This window comes from Bos indicus x Bos taurus, chromosome 25 (assembly GCF_003369695.1).
Source record: "Bos indicus x Bos taurus breed Angus x Brahman F1 hybrid chromosome 25, Bos_hybrid_MaternalHap_v2.0, whole genome shotgun sequence".
Lineage (NCBI taxonomy): Eukaryota > Metazoa > Chordata > Mammalia > Artiodactyla > Bovidae > Bos > Bos indicus x Bos taurus.
This window is the reverse complement of record NC_040100.1, coordinates 39,012,671-39,040,425: the sequence shown is the minus strand read 5'-3', so window position 1 is coordinate 39,040,425 and position 27,755 is coordinate 39,012,671. Positions and strand designations below refer to the sequence as shown.

The window sequence follows — 27,755 nt, the reverse complement described above, 5'->3', positions numbered from 1 at the left end:
CCCCGACCGCCGGAGCCCGCAGCCGGGAGCCCGACCGCCCCCCGCCGCCGAGGTAAGAAGCGCCCCCCCGCCCCCCCCGGGCATCGCGCGGTGGGGAAGGGGACCGGCGGGAGGGGCCGGCCTGTCGGCGGGGGCTGCGGGACCCGGGGGTCGCCTCCCCTGCGAGTCCGCGCCTCGCCCCGGGCCATTGTGAGCCCTAGCCGGGGCCCCAGCGCTCGCTCCCTCGCTCGCTGGCTCGCGCGCTCCCTCCCTCGCCGGCTCCCCCGGCCGCGTCCCTCTGTTGCTCTCTCCTCCCTCCTTACCTCCGTCCGTCCGGAGGCTGGGCAGAGCCGCGGCCGGGCCCCAGGAGGGAGCAAACTTCGGCAGGGAAGTTGGGCCGCCGCGACGGGGGGCGCGCTGCGGGGTGAGAGGGCCCCCCCCACCCCAAGGCCGGGCACGAAGTTGTCTGGGGCAGCCGGGCAGCCGCCCCTTCCCACGGCGGGGCTGTTCCTAGGACGGGAGTTGAGAGGTGTCTCCTCCCGGGTCCAGGGAAGCCTCCCCCTGCTGCCCCTGACTCGCCCCGGCCTCCCTCGGGCCGGGGGTCAGGACTGGGAGCTGGCGTCCTGTCCAGCACTTGTTCCCCCCTGCTGTCCGCGTGCTCGCAGGAGGGCCGGGCTGAGTAGGGAGGGCAGGGGTTTCCAGCCCACCTGAGGGAGGGTCCGGAGGGGGCGGGAGGAGGGGGCGAGGCAGGTGCATCCCGAAGGAGGGAGATGCCTGCGCCCTGCTTCCCCGCAGGCCCCCTGGGATGGGGCTGGAATCCAGGCTGGCACCTGGAGGCCTTGGCACACTGCCCTGCCCAGCCGGGTACTCAGGCCACAGCAGGGCAGCTTGCCGTCCGTAGGCCTGTCCAGGAGGGCCTGCCTGGCTGGCCACCCTGGGCAGGGATGGTTGCAGGGAGCTGCCCAGCCCTACCCTGGGGCCTGGGAAGCGGGAAGGGATCCTGGGAGGAGCCCTGGGCCCCCAGCCATCACAGCCCAGGATCTTGGCTCTGGAGGGAGCGCTTGACACTGAGGGGGCAGCCAGGCCAGCTGGGGACCTGGCCAAGGCCTGGGCTCCCATGGTTCTTGGTCTAGGCCAGGGAGAGGGCCTGAGCTGTGGTCCTTGGAGGCGGCCATGTGAAGATCCAGCATGCCTGGTTCTGGCATCCAGGAGGGAGAGTGGGGCTTCACGGGCAGCTTTGGAAGAAGCTCGGGGAAGGGGATTCAGTGTGCCCACCCGCCACATCTGTTCCAGCCCCACTCACACATCCTCTCCACGACCTCTGAGCCTCCCCTTTGCTCCTTCTCCCCTCTGGGCCCAGGCTGGGCCTCCCAGCTGGCTCTGGCCTGCACTGGGGGAAGGGCTGCACCTGGGGACCCCCTCCTGGGGACATCCCTTTCTGAGCTCCAGCCCAGCTTGGCTTGGCCCCTTCTGCAGTCATCTGAGCTGGAGACAGTGCCAGGGGCTTGGGCACCGTTTATGGGAGTTGAGGACCCCTTGGGAGCAGCCCTGTTTTCCTTAGCTACTTCCCCTCCCCCTTCTTTCCGGAGCTGCCATTAGCGCTGACCCTCTGACCCCTATGCCTGCCCGCCCTTCCCTGTCTGTGACCTTTGACCTTTGATGTTAAATCCCTCCAGCTGGGGCTCTTTGGCCCCTAAGTGACCCTGGTGTAGGACCTCTGGGGGGGGGGGGGGCGTCCTCTTCCTGCTCCTGGCTCTCTACACAGGGACACCTGCCAGTCTCTCCCTCACTGGTGGGGAGGTAGTGCCCCAGGAAGCCAGACAGTGAGTCACCCCAGTTCCAGGCACCACTGCTTTTGGGGTCAGTGGCTTTGGGGGATTTGCTGGAACTGGGCCACAGCCTGGAGGGTGATTGGGAAAAGCCCCTGGCCTGGGCGTCTGACATCCTGGATTTGACTTCTGGCTGCGCCACCAACTCCCAAGGGTCCTTGGCCAAGCCAGGCTCTTCCCCTTTCTGGGTCTCAGTTTCCTCATCTGTAAAACCAAAGGGTTGTACAAGGTGATCTTCCAGAACTGCAGAGTCCACGAGAAGACCTGGGGGTAGGGGGGTGCTGAGAGGGGGGCTAAGGCCAACAAAAGCCAACTCTCAATTATCTGTGGGTGGAGCCAGGATGAATAACTGAATGCCACAGACATCCAGAAACCTCATTTTAAACAATCGTGTGAACTGAGTCCCGCCCCCCCCCCCCCGCCCCCCCAAGGCTTTTGTTGTTTCTGAAAAGCCCAACTGCAAATGGGTAGCCACAGAGATGTCTTCTCTTGCCTGGGCTCCCCGCCTTGCTGGGAGCACCCGCCCACGGAGGGTGACAGGACTACACGGTGCACCCTGGCCTGGGGAAGACAGAGCTCTGCCAGGGCCCCTCCCTGGGGCATGTCAGAGGGCCTGGACCCCTCTCAGCCCCACCCTGTGGATCCCTCTTCCCTCCTTTCCTGGCCTGGCCTTGGCCCAGGCGGTGGGAGTGTCATCGACCACCTAATCCTCCCAGGGTCTGAGCTGTGGTACAGAAGGAAGAATGTGTTTTTCCTGACAACATTTTCCCATGTGCGTTTCCATCTACCCCGGCTCGGCTCGCCAGGCATCCGAGTTTCCCACTTGGGCGAGAGGGCGGGGACGGGTGCCAGGCAGAGTTTGGGGCAATCCCAAGATGGGCGAGGGTGGCGACAGCTGTGGCCGGGGGACCAGATGTGGGACTGGGGCGTGCAGCTGAGCTCTCTGGGAGGCGTATGGGGTGGGCCCCCGCACCCCGGCGCTGAGAGGCACGCTGGTGGTGGGGGCTGTCTCCAGTGCCCTACGCCTCCCCAGGTTCCATGTCCCAGGCGGTGCTGAGGAGGCCCCTTACCCAAGTGGGAAATTCGGATTGCAGTGGAGAGGCCCTGAGCTGGGCGCAATGGGGCTGGGTCTTCCTCTGTTGGGGTTATTGTTATTTTACATTTCACAGTGAGGCCAGAGGGGTGACCCCTGGAAGATGCTGGCTGGTCCTCCCTTCATCTCAATAAGCACCCTTTTCAGTGGTGGGAGGTTTCCATGGCTGGTGAGGGGGATCTCTGGGGCCAGCCAAAAGATGCTGATCTCCCCCAGCCCAAATTGCCTCCCCTCTCTGGGCTTGTGAAAGGGTCCTAGAGATGGGCCACAGCCCAGACATGAGTCTGGGGGCTGAGCTCTCTGAGAATACCAGGGCCAGCCCTGGGTGGGAGAGATCACAGCTTTTGCAAGGACCTTCAGACACAGCTGCCCCCGAGGTTTCCCAGGTGGCTGCCTCAGCCCCTCTCTGGGGGCAGGGACCTGCACTTTCAACCAGGACACTCGTGCTTTGCTCATCAGCCATGGTTGGGGTGACCCTGACACCTAGACAGGAAAGGACTACTTGGGTCGGGGGGTGTCTTATGTAATGGCACAGTCTGATACAGACCCAGATTTGTCTCCAGGCTCCAACTTGGCCCTACAAACCCCTGCTGTCTCTCCAACTAGTAAAAATGCCAGGGTAAGGTCCCGGGGGCGGGGGGGTGGGGTGAGGTGAGGGTGGGGAGGTGAAGTGGGTCAGAGGATGGAGCAGCAGCTGGGGGATGCCTCTGACAGCTCCTGAGAAAATCCGCAGGATGCCTGCCGGTGGCCATCGCAGGCGTTGACACCCATCACCTGAAGTTGCTACGTGAGCTTCTTGAGAGAGACCCACTGAGCCCTATTTGGTGGAAACAGAGGCACAGGATGGAGGAGGGCTGATGGGCATCTGGGCCTGAGTTCCTGGGTCTGCCATGGCTCTGGAGGGTGGCGGTGGGGTCTGGTGGCCACTTTCCCAGCCTGGCACAAGAGAGGAGCCCGAGCTGGCCCTAGCAGCTGTGTGCACCGGGCCCCACGCCTCCATCCTTTCCCTGGCACTGATCCTCCTGGCCTCAGCTCCAGACTTCTCCATGGGGGAGCCGAGGCCCAGCCCAGGGCTGCAGGGGACCCTGGTCCTCTTTCCCATTCCAGCTCTGGGGCTGTGGGACCCCTCCCAGGGAGCTCTGGGCAGCCCCCCTCCCTGGGGTCTGACCTACCTTCTGCCTGGGACATGTCTCTTCAAGTTTCCTCAGGCTGGGCCGAGTAGAGGCCCTGGCTCTGGGCACCTTGAGGGGCAGGGAGCTCTGGCTCTCTGCCCCCCACCCCCCCGCCCCCGATGGATGGAGGGTCTGGTTAACTGGTAGCCAGGCGGGGAGGGGCCTCCCGGGTACAGAGATGGGAGGTGATTCCAATGGGGGAGGGCTTCCATCTGCTCCACGTGCCCCTGGTGGGGGATGGGCGGCGGGAGCTGAGACTCTTCCAGGGACATAACTGGTGGGGGTGGGGGTGGTTGGCTGGAGCTTCCCAAGGTCCTTTGTCTTCCTGCTAGACAGCCAGGTAGTCCCCTGCACAGGGCGGGCCTGGCGTGTGACCTGCCTGTGTCCACGGAACTCCAGTCCCAGCAGATGGCTGTCTGCAGAAGGGCTCAGGCCCGGCCCCCGGCCCCCGGCCCCCGGCCCCCCTCCTCCAGTCTCGGCCAAGGGCGGGTGGGAACCTGCGGAGGCCCCAGGAGACTGCTGAGCTGCCTGACTCAGCCCTGGGAGCCTCCAGGAAGACGTTCCTGCCTGGCTGACTGAGGGTCACAGGCTAGCATTCCACTGGGACTCTGGCAGCAAGGAGGTGGGAGGCAGACACTGAGGCTTCGAGATTTGAGGGCCTGGCCCAAGGTCACTTGGGGTCGGGGAGGGCCAGAGGGGAGCCAGAGCCTTGGACTGCGTGGCTCTGGCCCCTGAAATGGCAGTTCAGTCCAGAGCCCCTCCTGCTTCTCTGCTGCCCCCCGGTCCCCTGCACAGTGTGGGGGCAGCTGTGTCCAGAGGAAGCCTCTCTCCCTTCCCCCCACAGTCCACCTGGGTCTGCCTGGCAAGTCCCAGCCTGCCTGAGCCATTTCTCCCCAGGGCCACTCCTTCCTGTGTCCAGGACCCCCCACCCCTGACCCAACCCCTATCACCACACTCCTAAGCTGACTGACCCAGAGCTGTGATGTCCCTCTTGTCACAAGGCTGTGGGGCCCCTCATTGTCCGGCCTGCTCCAAAGTGCTCCCCACTCCAGTGCTGCTGGCTATCTCCTCCTCCAGGCTGAGCCCCTAAATCCCCAGTTCAGGACACCTAGTGGATACCCTGAGTGATTCTGTGGGCCCTGGGCCCCAAGAGCCTGAAACAGGCCAGGCCTGGTACGGCCCCACCCAGTGGGTGTTTCCTTTGGGTTTAGAGACAGCCCCTGGCTTCTGGACTTGCTTTCCTGCCCAGAGTGGGAGCAGGGGCGGGGCAGGGTGGCTGGGAAGAGGGCGCAGGGGGTGGAGTCCAGAGTTCATGCTGGAGCCCCTGCTGGGCCTGGTCTAAGCCAGCTGTTCTGGGGAGGCTCTGTGCCAAGGCTAGGGGGATAGGGGGGCGGTGGCAGGAGATGAAGCTGGGGAACTGGACCCTTCTGGTCATCTTAACCCACCAGGGTTACGCCTTACCCTCACCACCCAGATCTGCTCCTGGGTCCCTCGCCCCAAACCTCTGTGGGTAAGCCACTTCCCTCTTTGGGCCTTAAGCCCTTCCACACCTCACCCGGCTGGTAGGTGCCACCAGTGGGTTCATCCCCTCAGCAAACTCTCAGTACCAGGTGTTCGAGAAAAGTGAAGGGCAGATATGATGGTGCCCTTGGAGGGATGGTTTGGAAGTTCAAGCTCTGGTCCTACTCTCGGCCGGCCCCCGCCTTTCACTGATGGGGGAACAGGAGCCCAGAGCCCTGTCCACGTCAAATTAGGAGCAGGCCTGGTTCTCTGGGTCTGAGTCCCCAGCAGCACTTCAACTGCTGCCCAGTTCCCTCTGGTTGAAGGAGTGGCGTTAGTGAGGACTTGGACCAGGGCACCTGTGCCAGGCATCACAAGGCACTGCAGGCCAGGGAGGCTACCCTCAGCATTGTGGGGACAGAGGCAGGCCCCTTGCTTAACTCTGAGGCACCTGGAAGAACAGCCCACGTGTGGCTGCAGAAGGCAAAGATCAGAGAGGGTGAATCTGGGGAGACTTTCTGGAGGTCAGAGGAGGGTAACAGCTGGAGGAGGAATATGGAAGTGTGGAAGGTTGTGGGGTAGGAGCTAGCACCCGAGGGGGGAGCATCAGGCTGGCAAGAGGCAGGGAATCCTGAGAAAGGAGGTGCTGAAGGGGAGAGTCTGGGGACAGAAGATGGGCTGGAAAGGAAGACAGCAGTCTTCTGTATAGAGTACTCTGTGGCTCCCCTGTGCCCTCCAGGTCACTGGCCACTGGCCTGGCCTTTCTCTTGGGCTTCCTCCTTTGCTGAATGACAGGGAGACTTGCTGTGGGTCAGTTGGGGCCACACCTCCAGGCCTCTGCTGTGTTGGGTGCAGACTGTGGGCTTTGGAGCCTGGAGGTAAATCCCAGTTGTGCTATTGATAAGCTCTGTGATTTTGGCAGATAGTGGAACCACTCTGAGCCTTGGTCTCCCCATCTGGAAAGTGGAGAGGACAGCACCTAACTCCCAGGGTCCTGAGGATGGACAAAGATGGTGCACAGGAGGCACGCTGGCCATTCCTGGCCTGCCGCATGCCTGAGGCCCCCAGCCTGTCCCCCCCTGTCCATGTGGCCGACGTGGATCTTAGCAGCCCACTCCTGACACTGTTCGCATCTGTGCAGGCTGGGTGACCTTCATTCTCATTCATTTGTGGGCCCCCAGGACCGAGCGGAGGGCCTGGTGTTGGAATGCATAACTGAGTAGTTGGTAAATGAGGCGCAGGGAAGGGCCGAAGTCCAGAACCTGCTGACTGCCTCCTGCCCTGTGAGTTGGCGGGTGCTGTTCCCAGTGGGCCTGATCCCTATCCTGGGGCTGTTGAGGGGGGAGGGTGGGCCTTCCCAGGACACGGGAGGCACTCCTGGGCTCGTCCTGCAGCCAGGGTCGGTGTGGGAAGCACAGTGTTTCCTCCTCAGTGGGGACTGGACCTCACCCCTGCTCCCGCCCACAAGCCCCAGAGTCCTGGGTCCAGGACCCTGATGCTGGTTACCTGCCGTGTCCCGCGTGCACAGGTGTGACACATATGCGTGTGCCTCTATGTCTGGGGGTGCCCATCCATGTCCTGTGGGATGCTGGCGAACGCCTCTACAGGCCCTCGAGAGCACTGGCCGAGCGCCCAGCGCTGCCTGCCTACTGTGAGCGGTGCTGCCTGGCAGGGTCCAGGGCCGTGCCTGAGCCTTGCCTCCGGGTGTGTGTCTCCGTCTGGCTCCCCTGCTGCTGGCCCCTCCCTGGGATCTGGGCGGCCCAGGGCCCAGCCCTTCCCTCTCCACCCGCCCCCACCCCTCCTCCCCGGCCCCAGCCCTGGGCGTAGGGGCTGCTTGGCGGGCTCCCCTCTGGCCCAGGCCCAGGTGCGGGCAGTGCTCACAGCCCCACGCACCACCTCCCCCCAAGCTGGGCAGACAGGAAAATACCAGACATAGTTGTGCAAAGGTGGCTGCAGGCGGGCAGGCAGCAGGGGGCGGGGGCCCGCCTTGATGGGTCTGGAGCCACCGGGCAGGGGAGGCCTCTGTGCCAGGCTGGGCCCTGCAGCTGGACGGGTGTGTGTGTCTGAGCTGCACCCCCCACCCCATCCTGGAGTCACCCTGCTGGCGCTGGGGAGGGAAGTGTGGATCCTAGGGAGCTGGAGCTGGGGGGGCGTGGGTGAGCCAGCTGCTGGCCTTCCAGCAGCTGTGCTGCCTGACCCATCGGGGTGACCCTGGAGTGACTGTGTGGGCCCCCCCCCCCAGCCCGGGGTTGGGAACAAGAATCCTCAGGGCTACCAGTTGCTGGCACCGCCTGTGTGCCAGGTGCCAGGCAAGCTTGCCCCGTGAGCTGGCACCTTATCCATGGTGCCTGTGTTCCTGATGAGGAAACCAAGTTGCAGAGGGGTGGCTGGGAGACTGGGACCTGATATCCAGACTCTGGGTCCCTAGGGTCCATAAGCCACTAGCAAGAACCACAGGGGCATGCAAGGGTGTGTGTGTGTCTGACTCTGGGACCCCATGGACAGTAACCTGCCAGGCTCCTCTGTCCATGGAATCCTCCAGGTAGGAATACTGGAGTGGGTTGCTATGCCCTGCTCCAGCTGACTCTGGGTACGCTCCCAAGTTGGGGCTGCCAGCCTGCACCCTTGCTCAGGTGCTGCCCAGCTGGGAGCTTTCCCGTTTATGGCTGAGCAGAGAGCTTGGCCCTGGCTGTGTCACCTGGGGGCCGTTGGTTCCCACCTGGGCAGGGTCTAGCCTCCAGGGGACCTGGAGAAGCTGTCCCCCCTCCAATCTGTGTGCTGGCTGAGCGCCCATCTTGGGGTGAGGGCAGGGTCTGCTTTCCCATCTGGAGGTTCCCGGGAAAGGCGAAACCCCACACTTCCAGGAAGTAATGTCCGCCCCACACTGGGCCCTCTCCTGGGACGTGCAGGGGCAAGCCCTCAGGATAAGCCCCTCCCTGGGTCCTGGGAGGAGGCCTGTTTCTTCCAGGCTGCTCAGAGACTGTCCGGGACCTCCCAGCGCTCTCTCTTTGATGCAGTCAGGTTCTGGAAGCAGTCTGGGGCCAGCTGGGGCCACCCTGTGGGCCAGCAGGGCCTGCAGCCCTCCCTCTCCAGGGCGCAAGCTTGTTTGGTTGTGTCCTCAGCTGAAGCAGGGGTGGTCCCAGGTGAGGTCGAGGCTCTAGGTCTGTGGGTACAGCAGGAGGGCCGGCCCCCTCTGTCCTCACAGCCCCCCAACTGGCCAAAGACTTGGGGGACTCAAGTGCTGGTGACACTTTATTTACAAGTTTAATTACACACCTACTATGCACCCGGCACTGTTCTAGGTGCTGAACACTATATAACAGGGGGAAACACTAGAGTAATCATTGGATGGGCATCATCATATTGATTTCTCCCCAAAATCCAAAGGAGGGGGGCATCTTACACTATTGTGTGTGTGTTTAGTCGCTCAGTCATGTTCGACTCTTTGCAACCCCCATGGACTGTATGTAGCACACAAGGCTCCTCTGTCCATGGGATTTCCCAGGCAGGAACAATGGAGTGGGGTGCCATTCCCTGCAGTATTATCATCATCTTAATTTAGAGATAAGGACAATGAGACCCAGACTGGGAGGTGACTTGCCCTGACTCGTGTGGGCAGGACGTGGCAGAGCCAAATTGGAGACTGGGTGGTCTGACCCATACTGGAGCCCTGCTCTGCAGCCTGCTCAGGAAGCGGGTCGGAGGAGATGAGGCCTGCGCCTGTCTCTGGCTCCCGCCGCTGGGCGCCTGAGGAGGGCGGAGCCCTTGGCTGGAGCAGGGTGCAGCAGCGGTTCCCAGGAATGCGGGGCTGTGCGGCCCTTTGCTTTGGCAGCACATCTGCCCTCAGCTCTCCAAGCCTCCCTGTGGGCCCCCCAACAGTCGGCCCCTCCAGCGCCCACTCACTGCCTGCTGCCCCTCCGGGGTTTGACACGCAGCTCCCACAAACCCCTGGGCAGGGCAGGGGTGGGAAGCCAGAGCCCCTTTGCCTGCCCCTTCCCACATCCAGGGGCCCCAGGGGTACCGATGGGTGAACATGGCTTCTGGGTTCACCTGGGCTTGAAACTCAGCTCTGCCAGAGACGAGCTGTGTGACCTGGGACAGTTCACTTCATTTCCCTGAGCTTCAGTTTTTGCATCTGTAAAATGGGGATGAAACAGCACCTGACTTAAACAGGTGCTGGTACATTGCCCGACTATCAACAGCTGGTGGATGGTGGTGATATTCGTCCTCGGCTTCCAGTCCCAGGCTTGCCACCCACTGTGCAATGTGGGCAAGCGGTGTCCCTTCCCGGCCCTCAGCTTCCCCCCACAGGACCCGTGTACTGATGGTTTTGGTCCCTGTACCAGACGCAAGGGGCATCCTCTGAGCAGGTGGGAGCTGATGGGCACAGGGGAAGCCAGGGACTTGCTTCTGCTTTCATGCCATAGCAAGAAAGCCACGTGGACTTTTGAGAAGTGCCTCCTGGGCCCTTGTCCCCAAGTCCTAGGCTGGACAGGTCATGGCTGACCAAAGGGCAGAGTCAGGACTACGCCCCCACACCTTACACCCCCATCACCTGGGAATAAGGGGTGTGCCTTTTGTTGCCTGACAACACTGCTATCTTGGCTTCCACTCACCTGGCTCGTCGCAGCTGTGGGGTGGGTGGGACGGTGGGGGGCCATCTTACAGTGGGCCCTGTCCTCTATTTTTGCCAAGGAGACCCCGAGTGCCTCTCAGTGAGGTGTACCGAGCTCGACGCCTCCATCCACACCCGCACTTCTCCCGGCTCAGGGCCAGCCAGCGGGCCTCTCCCAAACAGTGACGAGGGGCTTTCTCCAGGACAGATTCCTGCCAGCGCCTCCTATTAGCCTGGTGACCTTGAGCCTCAGTTTCCTCATCTGTGCTCAGCAGAAGCGGCTTTAGAGGGTTCGGGGCGCACAGATGGCTCCCGGCACATGGTGGGAACGTAGTACATGAAGACACCGCCCACCGACCCCCTTTAGGGTCCGCGCTCCGCCCCTCGCCGCGGGACCTGGCGGAGGCGGGGCCTCCTCCGGGTCTCAGTTTCCCCGGGGGCCGGCCCCGCCGCGCGCTCGCCCCGCCCCTCCGCCGGGGGCCGGCAGAGCCGCCAGGTAGGGCCGGCCGGCCGCTGCGGGAGCTGCAGCTGGGGGCCGTCTGCGCGCGGCGGGCGGGCGCACAATAGCGGCCATTGTCTGCGCCAGGCGGGCGGGCGCGGTGGGGCGGGGGCCGGCCCCCTGAGGGCCAGCGCGGCCCACCCTCGGGGTGACCCCGCCCCGCCCCCGCCTCTCCGGTGGTCCCCGCGCGCTCCCGCTCCCTCCGCCCTAATTAGTTACTTTCGCAGCTGGAGCAGCGGCGCCCGGCCGCGCGGCCACCTCGGCGCCGCCTCCCTAACCGCCCCCTCCTGCGATCGGGGAATCGCACAACCCCGCGGTAGCAGGGCGCTCGTGGGGTCACCTCGCGACTAGCGGGAAACTGGGCCGGGGCTTCTGCAGCCAGGCTCCGCCCGGCACCCGCTGGGCACCGGCCCTCTCTGGGCTCCGCGCTGCCTAAGAAACTTGCCTCTGCTCTCGGCGAGGCGGGTCCCTGTCCTTATCCCGAAAACAAACACCGAATGTCCACCCGCCCACCCCCGAAAATCAATCCAGTGATGGCTGGCTAGCCGGCCTCCAGGGGGGTGATTGCCGCGCCAGTCCCGGGGTTCTGGCGCGGGTGCGTCCGGCTCAGGGCCTCTGAGGCCCCAGAGAAGTGACACTGGCTCTCGCCTGCCCCTCTTCATCCAACCCGGGAACAAAGAGCAGAGCCCGAGCCCAGAACTGGCCACCTCCCTGCCTGTGGGGAGTGAAAGGGGACACTTCCAGGTTGACCACAGTCAAAGCAGGAAGGAGGGTCACAGGCGTCTTACCCTTGGATGGATGGGGACAGCCTGGGGTGGGGGAGTGCTGGGAGCTGTGGGTTTTGGTGGCTGATCCTTCCTTCTTTTCTAGGAGTGACCAGTTTTGGTCTCCTGGCTTTACTCTGGCTCCATCAGAATGAACCCCTGTTCCCAGGGCAGGACCAGTGGCAGGAAGTAGGGGGCTTAGGGTGGGGTCTCTGGGGACTGGGTCTGCTGATTGAGGAGGTGCTGGAGTCCCAGCTTCACCCTGGGAGACTAGCTCCTTTTGGGGTCCTCCCTCTTTCTGAGCTGAGGCAGTGTCTCCTGCAAGTCTCCAAACCAGGTGACCCATGGTTCCTCCCTGATTCCCCTCTGGCGGGGACCTGGGGTGGGGTGGGGTGCAGTAGGCAGGTGCCAAAGGACGTTACTTGAGCAGTGTTGCTGTTAAGTCAATGTCAGTCTGAATTCCCAGTTCCCAAACCATCCTGCCCTTGTGGTCTCCTCCAAGAGATCGGGTAGGGGGCGGGGGACAGGCTGTGGGGAGGCCTGTGGCCCTAGGCCAGCTGAAGGACCAGGCCACCAGCCCTTCCTGGCTCCTGAATTCTTAATCAGCATAAATATTTACTTCCTTCCTCCCCTTCCAGGCTCCCAGCACAGAGGAGCTTCAGGGAGGTTGGACTGGGCCTGTGTCTAAAAATAAACAGGTGGAGGGACAGGCAGACACACAGACAGACAGACATCACTGCGGGGTGGGTCAGGCAGAGGGCAGCTCCCTGCCCAGACAGAGGGAGAGTGGAGGGGGCCCAGGTCCATTTATCACTCTCACCCACCCACCTGCCTGTCTAGGGCTGGAGCTCCTAAGGGGACAAGGTGGCAGTGTGGTCCCAGCCCCCGGCGTCACTGAGAACTCCCGACCTATGCATGCCCTGCGTGCGGGTTCATCCAGACGGATCTGCCAGCTCCCACCTGATGTAGGAACAAGTCAAGTCACAGATTTCGGTCCCATGGCCAAGTGCAACCATCAGTACCATGACAATGCAGCCCCCTCCCCAGGCTCAGAGACTCCAGCGTCGTTTCGCCATGTACTGGGGTCTTGGGATGTGTCCTCAGAAGCAGAGGGCCCTAAGTGAGGACTTTGTGACCTGTGTGCACTCAGGATCTTGTCTGGGAGATGGATGAGAGGAGGCTTGGAGCTGGGGCAAGGCGGCTTGTCCTGGAGAAGATGACTGGGAACATGGGTCCCCACCCTCCATGGAAAGCTCCAGGCAGCTCAGCAAGCACACACACTAGTGAAATATACAAAGTCTTTTTACCACGTGGTGGTCTTGGGGATGTTCTGTATAAAATTGTGAAGAGCTGGAGTCGGTGAACGGCAGGGATTATCTTCTTTGGCAGATAGATTGTCAGGATGCAATCATCTCAATGAACAAACACAAGGAAACAGCGTTTCCCAGCATGTGAAGTTTGCTGCCGTGAAAAATGATGTTTGAATTTGGAATGAATAGTTGATCTTGCTCTTGGGTTTTTTTACATGTGAAGAATGTTATGCCGTTGAGAAATTCTAAGGAAGTGGTGAAAATGTACCACTCAAAATAAGAGTATCATCTCTATTTAAAAAATTATGCATGTATGTGTTTTACTAACCACTAGACAGCTGATCACTTTCCCCTACGCTGGTATTGGCTGGGCCGTAGTCCCCAGCTGCCCCCTGGTGGTGGCCCAGAGCCTCTGGCTCCCCAGCCGGTGGGGCCCTCCGTCCTGGAACGCAAGGCCACCCGTCTGTCCGCCCAACCCTTGGAAGCAGGCCGTGCTTTGCAAGGCTTGCCTGGGACGGGCTCTGGGCCTCATTCCCTTGGAGTTTTGGGGGCTGCCTAGAGGGGTTGGCTCATTGGTCAGTAGCTAGGCCCTTTGAGGGCTATCTGGGAAGACACTCAATGCCCTTCTGGCCTGGTTCTGGGTCTTCTGGCTCAAATCAGGCATGTGTCCCAGGCATGACCTCCCACCCAGTCAGAAATGACCTTTGGGACTTGCCTGGCCAGTTCCAGGGAGAAGATCTGGCCTTGGATCTGAAGGCTGTGCTACTGCCTAGCTCTGCAGCTTGAGGCCGTCGCTAAGGCTCGGTTTGTGGCAGGCTTGGACCCTGTGAGCTTTGCTTCCCAGAAAGCCTTGCGGGAGATGAATGCGTTAGATCCGGGTCAGTGGTTGGCTCTCTCTGATATACCTGCTGTCTGGGGCCACCGAGAGGGTCTCTGTGCCCAGGAGACAGCCTTCACACTGCCCTGCACACACTGCCTCTCTGCTCCTTTGGGCTTTAGTGGGGGCAGCCTGAGGATGAGTCTGGGGTCCCAGTGTCACAGCACAGCTCCTGCTTGCTCTCAGGTTCCTGCCTGAATACCAGCTCCGGAGCCCTTCGCTGCCTGCCGCTGCCGCCGCCCCCACCCCCCGGCCCCCACCACCATGCACTCCTTGGACGAGCCGCTCGACCTGAAGCTGAGCATCACCAAGCTCCGGGCGGCGAGAGAGAAGCGGGAGAGGACGCTGAGCGCAGCCCGGCACCGAGCCCTGCACAGGGAGCTTGGTCTTGCGGACGACAGCCCCACGCCCGGCTCCCCGGGCTCCCCACCGTCAGGTACTGCATGCCTGGGGCAGAGCAGCGATCTCGGAGCCCTGGCGATAGGAAAAACGTCCCCCGATGGGCTCACCTGGACGCAGTCGCAGCCCCTCACAGCATCACTTAGGGTGCCCCTCCCCTGACACTGTCTACCCACCCTCCCAGCAGTTCATCTCTGCATGTTCATCACTGTCCCTGGGAGGAGGCGACTGACTAGCCCAGCTCCTGAAGCTGGCTCGGCAGAGCTAGTATTCAGACTGAGGCCTCTGGCTGGATTTGGGGGAGCTTTAAGGGGCAGCAGGGAATGCACAGGTAGTAACAGAAGGCCTTGTGGCCCTGTGTCTGCGCTCTGAGGCAGTGTGATCGGCCAGCCAGGCAGACGGGGGATCAAGCCCAGCAGGTGCTTCTCTGGGTGGGGGGGTTACCTGAGGCCCAGGTCTTCTGCTCCATTTCTGAATGTGGACCCTGAAAACTGGATCTACCATATCTGAGCTGGGCCACCCAGCCCAAACCTTTGATGTTACAGAAGTGGGCACTGAAGCAGAAAGGGACTTGGGGGGAAAGTGAGTAAAGTCCTTAACCTGACATTGTGACGGGAGCCATGGGCCCTGGATTCAAGTTCCTGTTCGGTTACTTACCCTGTGTGCCAGCCCACCCCCATCTGAAGAATGGGTACTTCCTGTCTTAACCAATGGCCAGGCTCCCACCTTGGCAGACGCCACACCTGTTGGCTGTGGAGGCTTCAATTCCTGGGTTCCGGGGTGGCCGGGGATGGGGGCGCCATGGCTAGCGTCTGCTCCGAGTCACAGCAGAGGAGTCATGGGCGGGAGGGCCTGGCCCGCGGGACTCCTGGCTCCAGTACCCCCAAATCCTGCCTTTGCCCTAGGCTTCCTGCTGAACCCCAAGTTCCCCGAGAAGGTGGAGGGACGCTTTTCGGCAGCCCCCCTGGTGGACCTCAGCTTGTCGCCACCGTCTGGGCTGGATTCCCCCAACGGCAGCAGCTCGCTGTCCCCGGAGCGCCAGGGCAACGGGGACCTGCCCACAGCGCCCGCCGGCCCGGTAAGGGGGAGACACGCGTTCTCAAGATGGTGCACTTACCTCCTGGGGCCACTGTTACAAAGGACGACAAACTGTGTGGTTTAAAGTGGCAGAAGTGTATTCTGGAACCTGAAGTCCAGAATCACCGTGCTGATGGGGCTGTGTGCCCTCTCGAGGCTCTGGAGGGCTCTTTCCTGGCCGCTTCTGGCCCCTTGCCTTGTGGCCACGTCACTCCAGTCTCTCTGCCTGTCATCACATGGCCTCCTCCCCTCTGTGTGTGTCTCCAAATCTCCCTCTTTCTCTTGTGGAGACACTGTTCACTGGGTTTAGGGTCCCCAGGCAGCCTGACCTTCTCTAAACTTACATCTGCATGGACTCTCCACAGAGGTCCTGTGCACAGGTACCAGAGGTTGGGGTTGGGACATGTCCTGTGTGGGGCACCGCTCAGCTCCTGGACAGAGGGAGATGGGCCAGGTGGGCAGCTGCTGACCCACTCTGCCCCCTGCTTCCCCCAGGACCTCCAGCCTCTGCGCTACCTGGACGGTGTCCCCAGCTCCTTCCAGTTCTTCCTGCCGCTGGGCTCTGGGGGGGCCCTGCATCTGCCTGCTTCCTCCTTCCTCACCCCTCCCAAGGACAAGTGCCTCTCGCCAGAGCTGCCCCTGCCCAAGCAGCTGGTGTGTCGCTGGGCCAAGGTGAGCGGGGAGCCGGGCGGGGCAGGGTCTGGGGCGGGCGGCCCCCTCGCGGGCTCAGCACGCTCCTGGCCTCGCAGTGTAACCAGCCCTTCGAGCTCCTCCAAGACCTGGTAGACCACGTCAACGACTACCACGTGAAGCCTGAGAAGGACGCGGGCTACTGCTGCCACTGGGAGGGCTGCGCCCGCCACGGCCGCGGCTTCAACGCCAGGTGAGGGGGGGCGAGGGGGCGGGAAGGGGGCCTGAGTGTCCAGCGGCTGAGCCGTGCTCCCCACCCCCCTTCCCCCCCGCCTCCCCCCTCGGAGCAGGTACAAGATGCTTATCCACATTCGCACTCACACCAACGAGAAGCCACACCGCTGCCCCACCTGCAGCAAGAGCTTCTCCCGCCTGGAGAACCTGAAGATCCACAACCGGTCACACACAGGTGAGGACCCCTGGCAGCCAGGGGATGGGCGCGCACCCCACTGTGTGGCCATCCCTTCCTGAGCACCACATGCTGTGGGGGGTGGGCCTGTCCTGTGGGGGGGAGACCCGCCCCACCTGCTCTCGGGGCACAGACGTGTCTTCCTGTGTCGCGCTCAGCACTGTGTTCGTGTGATTGTCGACTCGTTCCCCCTCTGACTGTGGCTGGTCCGCTCACCCCTCATGGACCCTGGCACGCACAGTAGGGCCAGCACTGGCCAGCAGAGCCACATGCCTAATTTTAAATTTCCTAATCACCCTCACTGCAAAAAAAAAAAAAGTACAAAGAAATACATGGTGAGATGAGTTATTAATACAATGATACATTTTCTTGAGCCCAGTATATTCAAAATGCAATCATTTTAATATTAAAACATCAACGGGACACTGAAATTCTTCTTTTCCCACAAAGTCTGCGGACTCCAGGATGTGTTTTATTTATTTATTTGACTACCTCGGGTCTTAGTTACATCGTGAGAGATCGTTCGTTGCCGGCGCACAGACTTTGTAGCCATGGCACGCAGGCTTAGTTGCTCTGAGACATGTGGGAATCTTAGTTCCCCAACCAGGGATCGAAACCATGTCCCCTGCATTGCAAGGTTGGTTCTTAACCACTGGACCACCAGGGAAGTCCCTCTGGTGTATATTTCATACTCGAGGCACTTTTAAAAGCTCACAGCCTTGTGGGGTTCTGGCCAGCCCTGGTCGGCGGGGACAGCCCTTTAGTAAATCTGGAGCCACTGGTTAAAATGAAGTGAAAGTGTTAGTCACTCAGTCGTGGCCAACTCTGGGACCCCCATGGGGACTGTGGGACTGTAGCCCACCAGCCTCCTCTGTCCATGGGATTTTCCAGACAAGAATACTGGAGTGGGTTGCCATGCCCTTCACTGAGGGATCTTCCTCACCCAGGGATTGAACCCCCAGTCTCCTGCATTGCAGGCGGATTCTTTTCTGTCTGAGCCACCAGGGAAGCCCTGGTGTAAGCCTGGAGCCACTGCTAAGTCAGGGTCAAGGGCACCCCTGTGCGCTCACTGTGAGCTAGGCACCACCAGACACACACCAGGGTCTGTGTGTCATTACTTGTGAAAGGGGTCGCTGTCATCACTGCCTGAAGCATAGGCCCAAGGCCGAGGGTACATACAGCCAGGCCACTGGAGTCAGAGCTCGTGTAGGTGCTGGGGACACGGCCGCCCCAAATCAAACAGGTCTCTGTCGGAGTTGAGTGGGTGGGCGGGGCTGGCCTGGGCCGGCGGAAGCCCCTCACGCAGGCCCCGCCCCGCCCCGCCCCGCAGGCGAGAAGCCGTACGTGTGCCCCTACGAGGGCTGCAACAAGCGCTACTCCAACTCCAGCGACCGCTTCAAGCACACGCGCACCCACTACGTGGACAAACCCTACTACTGCAAGATGCCCGGCTGCCACAAGCGCTACACGGACCCCAGCTCGCTGCGCAAGCACATCAAGGCCCACGGCCACTTTGTGTCCCACGAGCAGCACGAGCTCCTGCAGCTCCGCCCGCCCCCCAAGCCCCCGCTGCCCGCCCCCGACGGCAGCCCCTACGTCAGCGGGGCGCAGATCATCATCCCCAACCCCGCCGCCCTCTTTGGCGGCCCTGGCTTGCCCGGTCTGCCCCTGCCCCTGGCCCCCGGCCCCCTGGACCTCAGCGCCCTGGCCTGTGGCAACGGCGGGGGCGCCGGGGGTGCGGGGGGCATGGGCCCTGGGCTGCCCGGCCCCGTCTTGCCCCTCAACCTGGCCAAGAACCCGCTGCTGCCCTCGCCCTTTGGGGCCGGCGGACTGGGCCTGCCCGTGGTCTCCCTCCTCGCTGGCTCCGCTGGCGGCAAGGCTGAGGGGGAGAAGGGGCGTGGGGCCATGCCGGCCAGGGCCCTGAGCTCAGAAGGCCGCAAGACCCCCCTCGAGAGGACTGAGGGCAGCCGCTCCCGGCCGAGCCCCGACGGCCTGCCCTTGCTGCCGGGCACCGTGCTGGACCTGTCCACGGGTGTCAACTCTGCCGCCAGCAGCCCAGAGGCGCTCGCCCCTGGCTGGGTGGTCATCCCGCCAGGCTCCGTACTGCTCAAACCAGCCGTGGTGAACTGAACCCGCTCGGTGGACGCTGACCACCTGCAGCCCAGCCGGCAGCTCCCAGCTCTGCCTGCCTGCCTGCCTGCCCCTGACGACGAACGGAAACTCTTCTGCGAAATAGCAATAATGTCCTCCTGCCCCGGGGGCGCCCCTGGGCAGCAAGGATGGTGCTAGAAGGGCATGGCGGGCACCCGGGCTCCTGAGCGGGGTAACCGGGTCTGCCGGCCGGGGGAGAGCATGCCCCTGGGAGCTGAGGCCTGGCTCACCTCCAGCCCACGCCTGCCCGGCCCCCACCCACTCTGGTTGTCTCCCTCATCCCGTGGCCAGCTGGGCAGGTCACCCTTTCTCCCTTGCCCACTTGCCAGCCCTCACCCAGCAGTGGGGGTGGGGCTGGGGGTGACTTCGGCCCTCCCATCCCCTTCAGTGGTGAGCTGGGAGGAGCCCCTTGGGATCGAGGTCCCACCCCATCCTGCTTACTCATCGGGCCCCTGCTCTGGAGGCTCCTGACCCCTCTCCCTCTGGTCCACCCTCCAGAGGGAGAGCAAGACAGACGCAGGCCGCGGCTAAGCCACAGCAAGAAGCCACCTCCCCCCATGACAAGGTGCCTCCCGGCTGAGGGAGGGAGGCCCGCTCGACCAGCTGCCCCCCACTGCCTGCCGTCTGCGGTGGCCAGCACGCTGCCCGAGGTGGAGGTCCCTGCTCTGGGCTGGCTGGCCACTCATCTGCCCCCGCGTCCCTCTGCTTTCAGGGAGCCCTGAGTCGGGAGAGGTGCCCAGCTCAGGGAACAGACGGGGCTGGGCCTGGCCTGGGACCCTGCACCCGGGGACGGGGGAGGCCTGCAGGGCAGTTAGAGCGTGGAGGCTGGCTAGGGACAACCCCAGGCCGAGACACAGCTTCTGTTCTTTGGGCGCCAAGGCAGAGCTGGTGCAGGGGAGGGGGCTCTAGGCCGGTGCTGGGCATGGGAGCGTCCCAGTGGCCCCGGACGGATGGATGAAGGACCTGGGCTTGACAAGGGATGAGGGGCAGCGAGGCAGCCACGGAGGCCGCGGGGGCAGGGGAAGCCAGAGGGGAGAGCTGGCCCTGTGGCCGGCTTCCTTTGGCTTCTCTGAACTGAGCTCCTGCCCTCCAGGGACCAGGGGACCTCAGGGTGCAGGGTCTCCACATGCCCCTGCAGCCCATGCTGCTGACCAGCCCAGGGGCCGGGCTCTCCCTACCAGGCCCTGAAGGGGCAGCAGCTCGTCTCGTGCCCCACCCTGGGCCCTCGTGCTCCCTCCTGTCAGGGGCCCAGCTTCAGTCTGGGGGGTCCTGGCCTTGGCCTTGCCCTGGGCTGCACCCTCCACGTCCCAGCTGCAGGACAGGGGAGCTGTGGGACTGCAGGGGGACCCTTGGCTCCCGTGCAGTTCTGGGGTCTCCCTGCTGCTTCTCTGCTCACCCGCCCTTTCCTGGACCGCCCTTCTATCCCAGAGGGGTTACCCTGACCCGGCCCGCTGACGGGCCCGCAGCGCTGGCTCTACCCCTTGAAGGGGCCACAAGCAGAGCAGGAGGGAGCTGGTCTCCTTCCCTCGCGCCCCACCCCGGACCCAGGCCCCTCACCCCTACAAGGGCCCCAGGCCTTAAGTCCCCTTTGGGGCGAGGGGTTGGACTCAAGCCCCAGGAGCAGAGGAACAGGGCATAGGAAGGCGACATTAGCTCAGCATGTGACTCGGTGATAGACCAGGCCCGAGGGGGCCGGTGTACGTGTCGTTGTTGTCGGTCTGTTGTTGCACATTCCAGGATATCAGTATTCTAACAGGTTCTAAGTGCCTTTCTATCGTAGCTTGTTTTTCCTCCTCTTGGCTCCATTGCTGTTAGCATAGAGTTTAAAAAAGAAAAGAGAGATAAGCTAATGACTATAACAATATATTCCTCCATGTGAGAGGAAGTTTATAAAGAAATGAAATAAAAGTGCGTTACAAACATGCTTTGTCTTAGATGTGCCAGGAGCTGGCCATGCACAGGAGACCACCTCCTGCCGCCCATGCCTGGCTCTGGGGTCCCCCACCCAGGCCAAGGCCCTGTTCCGGGGCTTCCTCCCAACCCTGTGGGCGCCACAAGCTCTCCGTCTGCTGCTGGGAGCTGGATGGGACACGCGGTGCTGAGATGGAAGGTTCTGGACCACACGTCGTGGGTTCAGCTGCACCCGCCACGAGCACCTTGCCTCTGGGAGGGGCCGGGCTCCCTGGCCTCCTCAGGGCCGTCAGGCTGGAAAGGTTCCTCTTCTTCCGCTGTATCCTGGAGCTGACTCCCCACATTACTGAGGGGCTACCGCCCAACCCAGCTCAGCAAAGGGAGGCCTGTGGCAGAGCCGGGGCCCCGTCCACAGAGGGGCGGGCAGGGCTGACCTGAGGGCGGCGCGGGAGTGGCTCCTCTGTCTGGTGCGGCACGACCAGCAACCCTTGCCTGCCTTGGCCCCGCTGGGTGTCAGAGGCCAGACCATGGGCGGGTGAACACCACCGCCTCCCCTCCGTGCACAGCCCCACAGCTGGCAGGAAGAGCGGCCTGCCTCTGGAATCTGGACATGCATACTCAAGAAATGCGGAAAAGACATTTATTACTGAGCTATAAATTAGAGGCGGGCGGGTGGGTGGGAGGAACCAAGCGGTCACGTTTTGGGCGGCTGCTGTCTCTCCCTGTCCTCCTGGGCCTGGATTCTGAGTTCCTCCTCAAGACGCTCCTTCGCTCGGACCACCTGGGGAGGGGATCACAAACAGTTAGGCTGGGCGCCCCCTCCCTTCCCAGGTCCTGCTTTGGCTTCCTGGAGGGCTGTGGGCAGGTCAGGGAGCTGGTTCCAGCACCCCGCCAGCTAGCAGTCCGGGCTCTTCGAGGCCATGGCTGCTGGGGGCCACCATCCAGGGTGACACAGGGCCCAGGCAGTTCAGGGGGCCCCCTGAGCCCTGGGCACCCTTCTCCTGCCAAGCTCTGAACCGCCCAGGAGTGAGGGATGCCCCGGCCCACCCTGCCCGCGCTCACCTTTGACTGCAGGTAGAAGGAGCCACCCACGGATTTATCGTTCACCTTGAATAGGTGTTCGTAGTTCTGCAGAGGAGGGGAGACGGTGAGTCCCTGGTTACAGAAGCGGGGGAAGCTAGGAGATGACAAAGAAGGAAAGCGAAAGGGCTCGCCCCTCAGAGCGCTCCAACGCTGGGAGCCACTAAGGGGCGGAGAAGCGGACAGGCGCCCATGAGACAAGGCCTGTGCCTCCGCCTCTGCGGCCTGCACACCGACAAACGACGGCAGCCTCCTCGAGTCCCAGCCGGCCATGCTCAGGGCCCCAACTCCTGCCCCCTCCCCTCCCCCGACCAGCTGGCAGCCTGCCACCCTCTCCCCATTTATGGGCGGCTTATCTCCGAGCCGGCCGGGGGGGGGCCTTACCTTCTGGATCTCCTCGGGGCTCAGCTTGGAGACGTTGAGAATCTGCTGTGCCTCCTGGAGGCTGAGGCCTGAGAGGTTGGAGGCGGCCGCAGACTGGTGTCCTGCGCGTCCCCGGGCGTCCGCCGCTGCTCGGCTGGCTGTGTGAATACGTGGGTGAGTGCCCAGCTCCCAGCGGCCCAGGGCTGCCCTGGGGAGCAGCTCATCCCCGCCAGGGGGTGCGGGAGATGAGCAGGGCCAGGGGGCATGTCCTCCAGGAGGGGATTTTGGGGGGCCAGGGGTGGGTAGGCAAGTGAGGACAGGTTTTCCCCACCAGAGGACGGGGCAGGGGCTGGTCAAACCCGGCATCAGGTCTCCAGCCTAGACCAGGAGATGACCCTGTCCCTCGTCTTCCCCACCCTCTCACCCCGGGCACGCAGCAAGTCGGGGAGCTTAGGCTGCTAGGGGAGCAGAGTGAGGCTGCGGGCAGGGGTGGCAGCCCAGATGAGACCCGGCTGCCCTGTGGTCACCGAGGCCACTGAAGCAGGCTGCCTTGGGTGACCTCTCGCTTCAGGAGCCAGTACACTTTTCCTTAAAGCGTCAGTGAATATGTTTTAGATTCTGCAGGTCAATTAGTCTGTGTTGCAATTACTGGATGCTGGCTGACTGTTCCAATAAAACTTTGTTTGCAAAAACAGGCAGGCAGGCCGGCCAGTGTGCCCACTTCTGGCCGGATGATCGTGTCAATCAGGTCTCCCTTCTCTGGGAATGTCCCAAGATCAAGCACTGCCCCCGAGAAGTGTCCCAGGCTACCCAAGCTGCCAGAACCCAGCCCACAAGGGGTCCTTGCATTCACAGGTGGCCTAGCGTGAGGAAGGGGCCCACAGCTACAGGGAAAATCTGACCCAAGCAGGATCTCCCAGCACAGGGAGAAGGAACCCAAGCTTACCTGCAAACTCCTGCCGCAGGGCCCGGGCAAAGGCCCTGCCCACCACCTGCGCGCCCATCACAATGATCTGGGCCAGGTACTTGGCCTGTGGGCAAAGAAGGCACCTGGTAAGTGGACTGCATTCTCAGGGCCCTGGAGATGAGTCCTGGAGGTGCTGGCCAAGTGGCAAGGCTGTTGGAAGGCTGAGGCGAGGGACCCCAGCGTGGCGGCCACAGGCCACTTCCTCCCAGCGCCTGATACAAGATTCTGCTCTGGGAGGCATCGGAGGCTCACAGGAGAGCAGTCTTGAGTTTTGGGGGGCAGGTACCCGAAAGAGTCCCCCAGAGGGAGATGGGGCTCTCTCTCAGCCTTCGGACAAGGCGGACAGGAGTGAAGGCAACGTGGCCTGGGAGCCAGAACTTGGGGTTGGTCCCGGACTCACCGCCAGCTCTGCATCTGAGCTTGGCGGGTCCAGCCTTCATCTGCTGGTGGTGAGATGCAGGGCCATTCTGATTCTCCCCACGTTATTCAAGTCCATTCCATTCAACACAAGAGAGCAAAATGCCCTCCACCCTAGGCCCCCGTTCCTCCACTGGCTCACCGCTTCACTCAAACCCCGCCTGAGTCAGCACCAGGGCATCAGACACACAGGACCCAGCCCTGCGGGAATCCCCCCACTGCCTCCGTGGGGCATCAAGCAGGACCAGAGGTGTACACGGTCAACGGAGGGAGGGGAGCCCTCAGGAAGGACGTGGGGACTCTGGGGGGTGAGGGCACTTCTCCCGGGCAAGTAGGATCATGATGGTTACACGGGGGCTTTTTCAGGCAGAGGGACCGGGGGAAGCCCAGACTAAGAGAGTATAAGGGATGACTGGGAGCAGCCAAGAGCCTGGGGGACTTGGGAGGCGAGACGAGTACGGTGGCTGAGACGGGAAACCTACAGACCTTACTATGACTAGGGATAACAGACAGCACGTGTGTGAAATGGTACACACATGTGCATGAAGGATTCTGGCGAATGCTTGCTGCAGGTCACCACAGATCACGTGGCACCTCCAAGTGTTGGTGTCCAACAAGAACTTAGCCAGGGTGTCGAGCGCTGTGACGGACACATTTTATTGTGCCATCTGATCCCGACAGCTTGAGACACGCAAACACAGAGTTTAGTGACCAACCTGAGGACATATAGCTGGCACCCAGGAGAAGATGGGCAGAAAACCCACAGCCTGTGCTCTCAGCTGTGGTGTCCCCAGGCTGCCCACTTCACGTAGGGTCGGCAGGGAGCGCAACCGAACAAAAGGGCAGGACCCAACTCAGAGGCTCAAGACGGGCTTGTCAGATTCCAACGGAACCCGGATTCCAGAATTGGCCTTGCTGGGCCTCCCTGATGGGCGAGGTGGGTGTGGTTCCGGGCCAAAGGAGAGGTGAGTTTGGATTTCACAAGCCCCATATTTCACACCAGAAGGCAAAGCTCTGTGAAGACTCGCCAGTGGTCAGAGGGGGGGGCGAGGCTGCAAGTGCTGAGGTGAAAAGGCCCAGGAGGATGCGCTTCCGGTGGGAGAGTCTCACCTGGCTTCCCCCCACTCCGGCTTGCCTGAAGCCTCTCCCACGTGGGGCAGGAGGCTCTGAGATGGACAGCTGGTCCTGCCTGAGGGACAGAGAGGCTAACAGGCCTGCCAGTGGTTCCGAGGGTTCCCTTGGCCAGGAACTCCCATCAGGCCTCGGACCTCCCCTCCTGCTGCCACACTTGAGAGCCTGCATCACCACACGCCTGCACTGCCCTGTCTGGGGAACAACACAGCCCAATGTGGGACCAGAGCCCTGCAGCTGGCAAAGGACCGCAGGTGGCGTTGGGGGCGGGGGAGCACTTGGGAACATGCTTTGTCCCACGTCAAGTGCATCAAGAAGGGAACCTGGACCCGGACAGACTGATGTGCAAAGCTCCCTTCACGGCACAGTTCCTTGGGCTGGTGAGCCGAGCCAGCATGGACCCACCCTCTTGTCAAGGACACACCGGGATAGAAAGGAGGCTGTCTTTGCCCAGGGCGCCTGCAAACAGCTGCGGGCATCACAACCAGGCAGGAGGAGGTCAGGACCAAGACCATCACATCTTCCAGGGCACATCCAGGGTCTGGGCTATGGTGGGCACCAGTGGGTGCCCAATACATATTTGAATGAATGCGACCCTTGACAGGGCTTCCCAATGCCTCCCTCTGCTGAAGGAGGGCTCTGGCCTTCCCACAACAGACACACACACACACACAATTCCCCACTTCTGTTGCTGCTGCAGCCAATACAGTCCACTCCCCAGCTCCATCTGGTTACAAAGGACTTTTCTGGTTTTATCTTCCCTGACCACTCTCCACCCCACACACTACAGCCACGCCCTTTACTCCCTGACTCCAAGATCAGTTCCCCTACTTCCTTACTCCACAGTCTCGGTAACTCTGAATTCATACACCTCGGGTCACTGTTCTCAAGTGCACAGTTCAGCACTTTTTAGGATATTCACTGAGCTGCACATAGCATTTTCATTATCCTACCCCCAACAAACTCCATACCTACTAACCCACTGAATACCCTCCTTCCTATGCCAATATTGTCAAACCCCAACATCCTTCAAGATTTGGCTTGGACACAGCTGGTTGTCCAGTGGTTAAGACACCATGCTTCCAATGCAGGGGGTTACAGGTTCAATCCCTGGTCAGGGAACTGAGATCCCACGTGCCACCACCAAAAATAAAGACAAAACTCACATCACCCCCATTTCCTGGAGTGAAACCTTCCCAGGCTCCCCCCATTTCTACCAACCCATCCTGCACTGTCTTTCTTTTCCCATTAATATATTGTCCTATTTTATGGATTCGCTGGCTTTCTCTTTTAAGGTACAAACTCCTTGGGGGCCACGTTTTACTCGGTCCCTCAAGGCTGACTGAGTCACGTGCAGGAACATCTGTGAGGGACCCAGTTGGGGGGGTAGTGGGGAGTGGTCCTCAGAAAATGGCAGTGACTATTACAAGACAAGAACAACCACTAAGTGTGTAGTATCAGTTAAAACCAGGACGAGAGACCCTGGAGAAGTCAGACTCTCTGAGCTCCAGGTTGTTTACCTGGAAGACGGGGACAATGAGGGCATATGCTTAAGAATTAAATGAGAATCTACATAAGCCCCAGGGCTCCGGGCCTGGCACTAGAAATCTCTCACGATCAATTAATAAGTGCTTCCTCAAACCCACTGCCTCAATAACTTGGGGAGCAATTCTCTAACAGGGGACAGATCTCAGGACTCTGCACTGTTAAAGGTCCCCAGGTGACCTGACTCTGCTAGGGTGGCCCAGATCTGTGGGCTGGCTCGGGATGATACCGCAGATACGCTCAATTATCGGTGTCGCAGGGTCAAGTCCCACTTCTGCCACTTGCTCGTGAAAAGTCCCGGAGCCCGATTAACCAGCTTTCAAATGGGAATAATGGGGCAACACCATCAACTAGCTCGGGAATCGAGCAAGGACCCCTACACAAGGCTGGTGCACGCGGCGACCGCATCTGCTTGGTATTCCCTGGCCCGCCGCGCTCTCCAGACAGATGGCTCTTCCTCGGGCCCCGAGGTCGCCAGCGCCCGCAGCAGGGCGCCCGGTGGCGACCCCCGCCTAGTCCCGGCTTCCCCCCGGGCATGCAGCGGGGCGAGCGGCGCCCGCAGCCCGGCCGGAGCTCCTAGACCCGGCCCCCGCCCCCGGACTCGAAACGGCCTCTTGCCCCCTCCTCCGGGCTCACCATGGCGACCACTCAGGTTCGGGGGTCCGACTTCCTGGCCCCGCGGCCCCGGCTCAAGGGCGGCCGGCAGGTCAAAGGTCAAGGGAGCCTGAGAAGAGCGCATGCGCCGGGCATGCGCGTTGCTCCATAGGCGCGCGGGGCGTAGGCGGAGACCTAAGGTCTGTGGGCGGAGACCTAAGGCCTGTAGGTGGGGCCGTGGGCGGGGCCTGCCTCAGCCTCAGACGCTGGGGAAACCTCCTGAGGCTTAGGACACAGGACACCGGACACCGTAGGCCCCGTGACTACCCTGGGGTTCTAGGAACAAAGAATAACGCCTGTTCTATCCGGGGCGGAGGGGCAGATACTTCTTCCCTACATTTTGCCAAAGTATTTGGGACTTAAAGACATAGAATAAACATACATTTCACAAACGTGATAAGGAGTAAGATGCTAAATTCTCACCAATATTTAAGACAGGAAAACTTCAAAAAAGGCTTCAGGGACATCCCTGGTGGTCCAATGGTTAGGAATCCACCTTGCAGCACAGTGGACACGGGTTTGATCCCCCAGTCCAGGACCTAAGATCCCACATGCCACAGGGGCAACTAGGCCCAGGCAACAACTGCTGAACCCTCATGACAACAAAGATCCCACGTGCTGCAACTAAGACCCAACACAGCCAAATAAATAAATTAATAAATTATAAAAAAAAATAGTAGTTAAAAAAAAAGAAAAATTGGTTTCATTCCAGGTTCCTTCTGTCTAGGAAGGAGGGCTCTTCTCACTCCTCCAAGTCTGTTCCAATGTCACCTTCTCAGCGAGGCCACCTTGACCCCCTACGAGGGCTGCAACTTGTACTCCATTCCTTTGCTTTTTCAAAAATTTTCGGTTGCATCACACAGCCTAGGGGACCTTAGTTCCCCACCAGGGATTGAACCCATGGCCTTGGCAGTGTAAACGGTGGAGTGAAAGTTCCTCTTTGTTTTTCTACTACCAGCTTTATTGGGAGATAATTCACATCCCACACAATTCGCCCCTTCGAAATTCACAATTCAATGCTTTTTAGTATACTCACAGTTTGCAACCATCTCCACTAGTTCCAGAACATTTTCATTCCCTGCTTAAAACTCCACACTCATGAGCAGTCACTACCTATTTCCCCCTCCCCTAGTCCCTGGTAACCACTCACTGCCTCCTCTGTCTATGAAGGTCTCTTCTGGGTGTTTTACAGAAATGGAATCATACTATATGGGTTTCCCAGGTGGTGCTAGTGGTAAAGGACCCACCTGCCAATGCAGGAGATGTAAGCAAGGTGGCTTTGATCCCTGGGTGGGAATATCCTCTGGAGAAGGAAATAGTAAC

The 27,755-nt window shown here is 61.4% G+C and overlaps 2 protein-coding genes across 2 annotated transcripts; one reads left to right on the top strand and one right to left on the bottom strand.

The window, feature by feature from the left end:
• GLIS2 (GLIS family zinc finger 2) lies at positions 1-20,286 on the top strand. The gene is made up of 7 exons (XM_027528041.1): positions 1-52; positions 13,825-14,074; positions 14,943-15,115; positions 15,610-15,786; positions 15,864-15,997; positions 16,095-16,213; positions 17,544-20,286. Exons 2-7 carry the CDS (start codon positions 13,903-13,905, stop codon positions 18,341-18,343), a joined length of 1,575 nt encoding a protein of 524 aa, XP_027383842.1. The 5' UTR covers positions 1-52; positions 13,825-13,902; the 3' UTR covers positions 18,344-20,286.
• Positions 20,192-26,522, bottom strand: PAM16 (presequence translocase associated motor 16). The gene is made up of 5 exons (XM_027528042.1): positions 26,415-26,522; positions 22,665-22,749; positions 21,740-21,876; positions 21,338-21,403; positions 20,192-21,056 (listed from the first exon to the last, which is right to left on the bottom strand). The coding sequence occupies exons 1-5, from the start codon at positions 26,415-26,417 to the stop codon at positions 20,970-20,972; spliced, it is 378 nt and encodes a 125-aa protein (XP_027383843.1). The 5' UTR covers positions 26,418-26,522; the 3' UTR covers positions 20,192-20,969.
• Between the last annotated feature and the right edge of the window lie 1,233 nt (positions 26,523-27,755).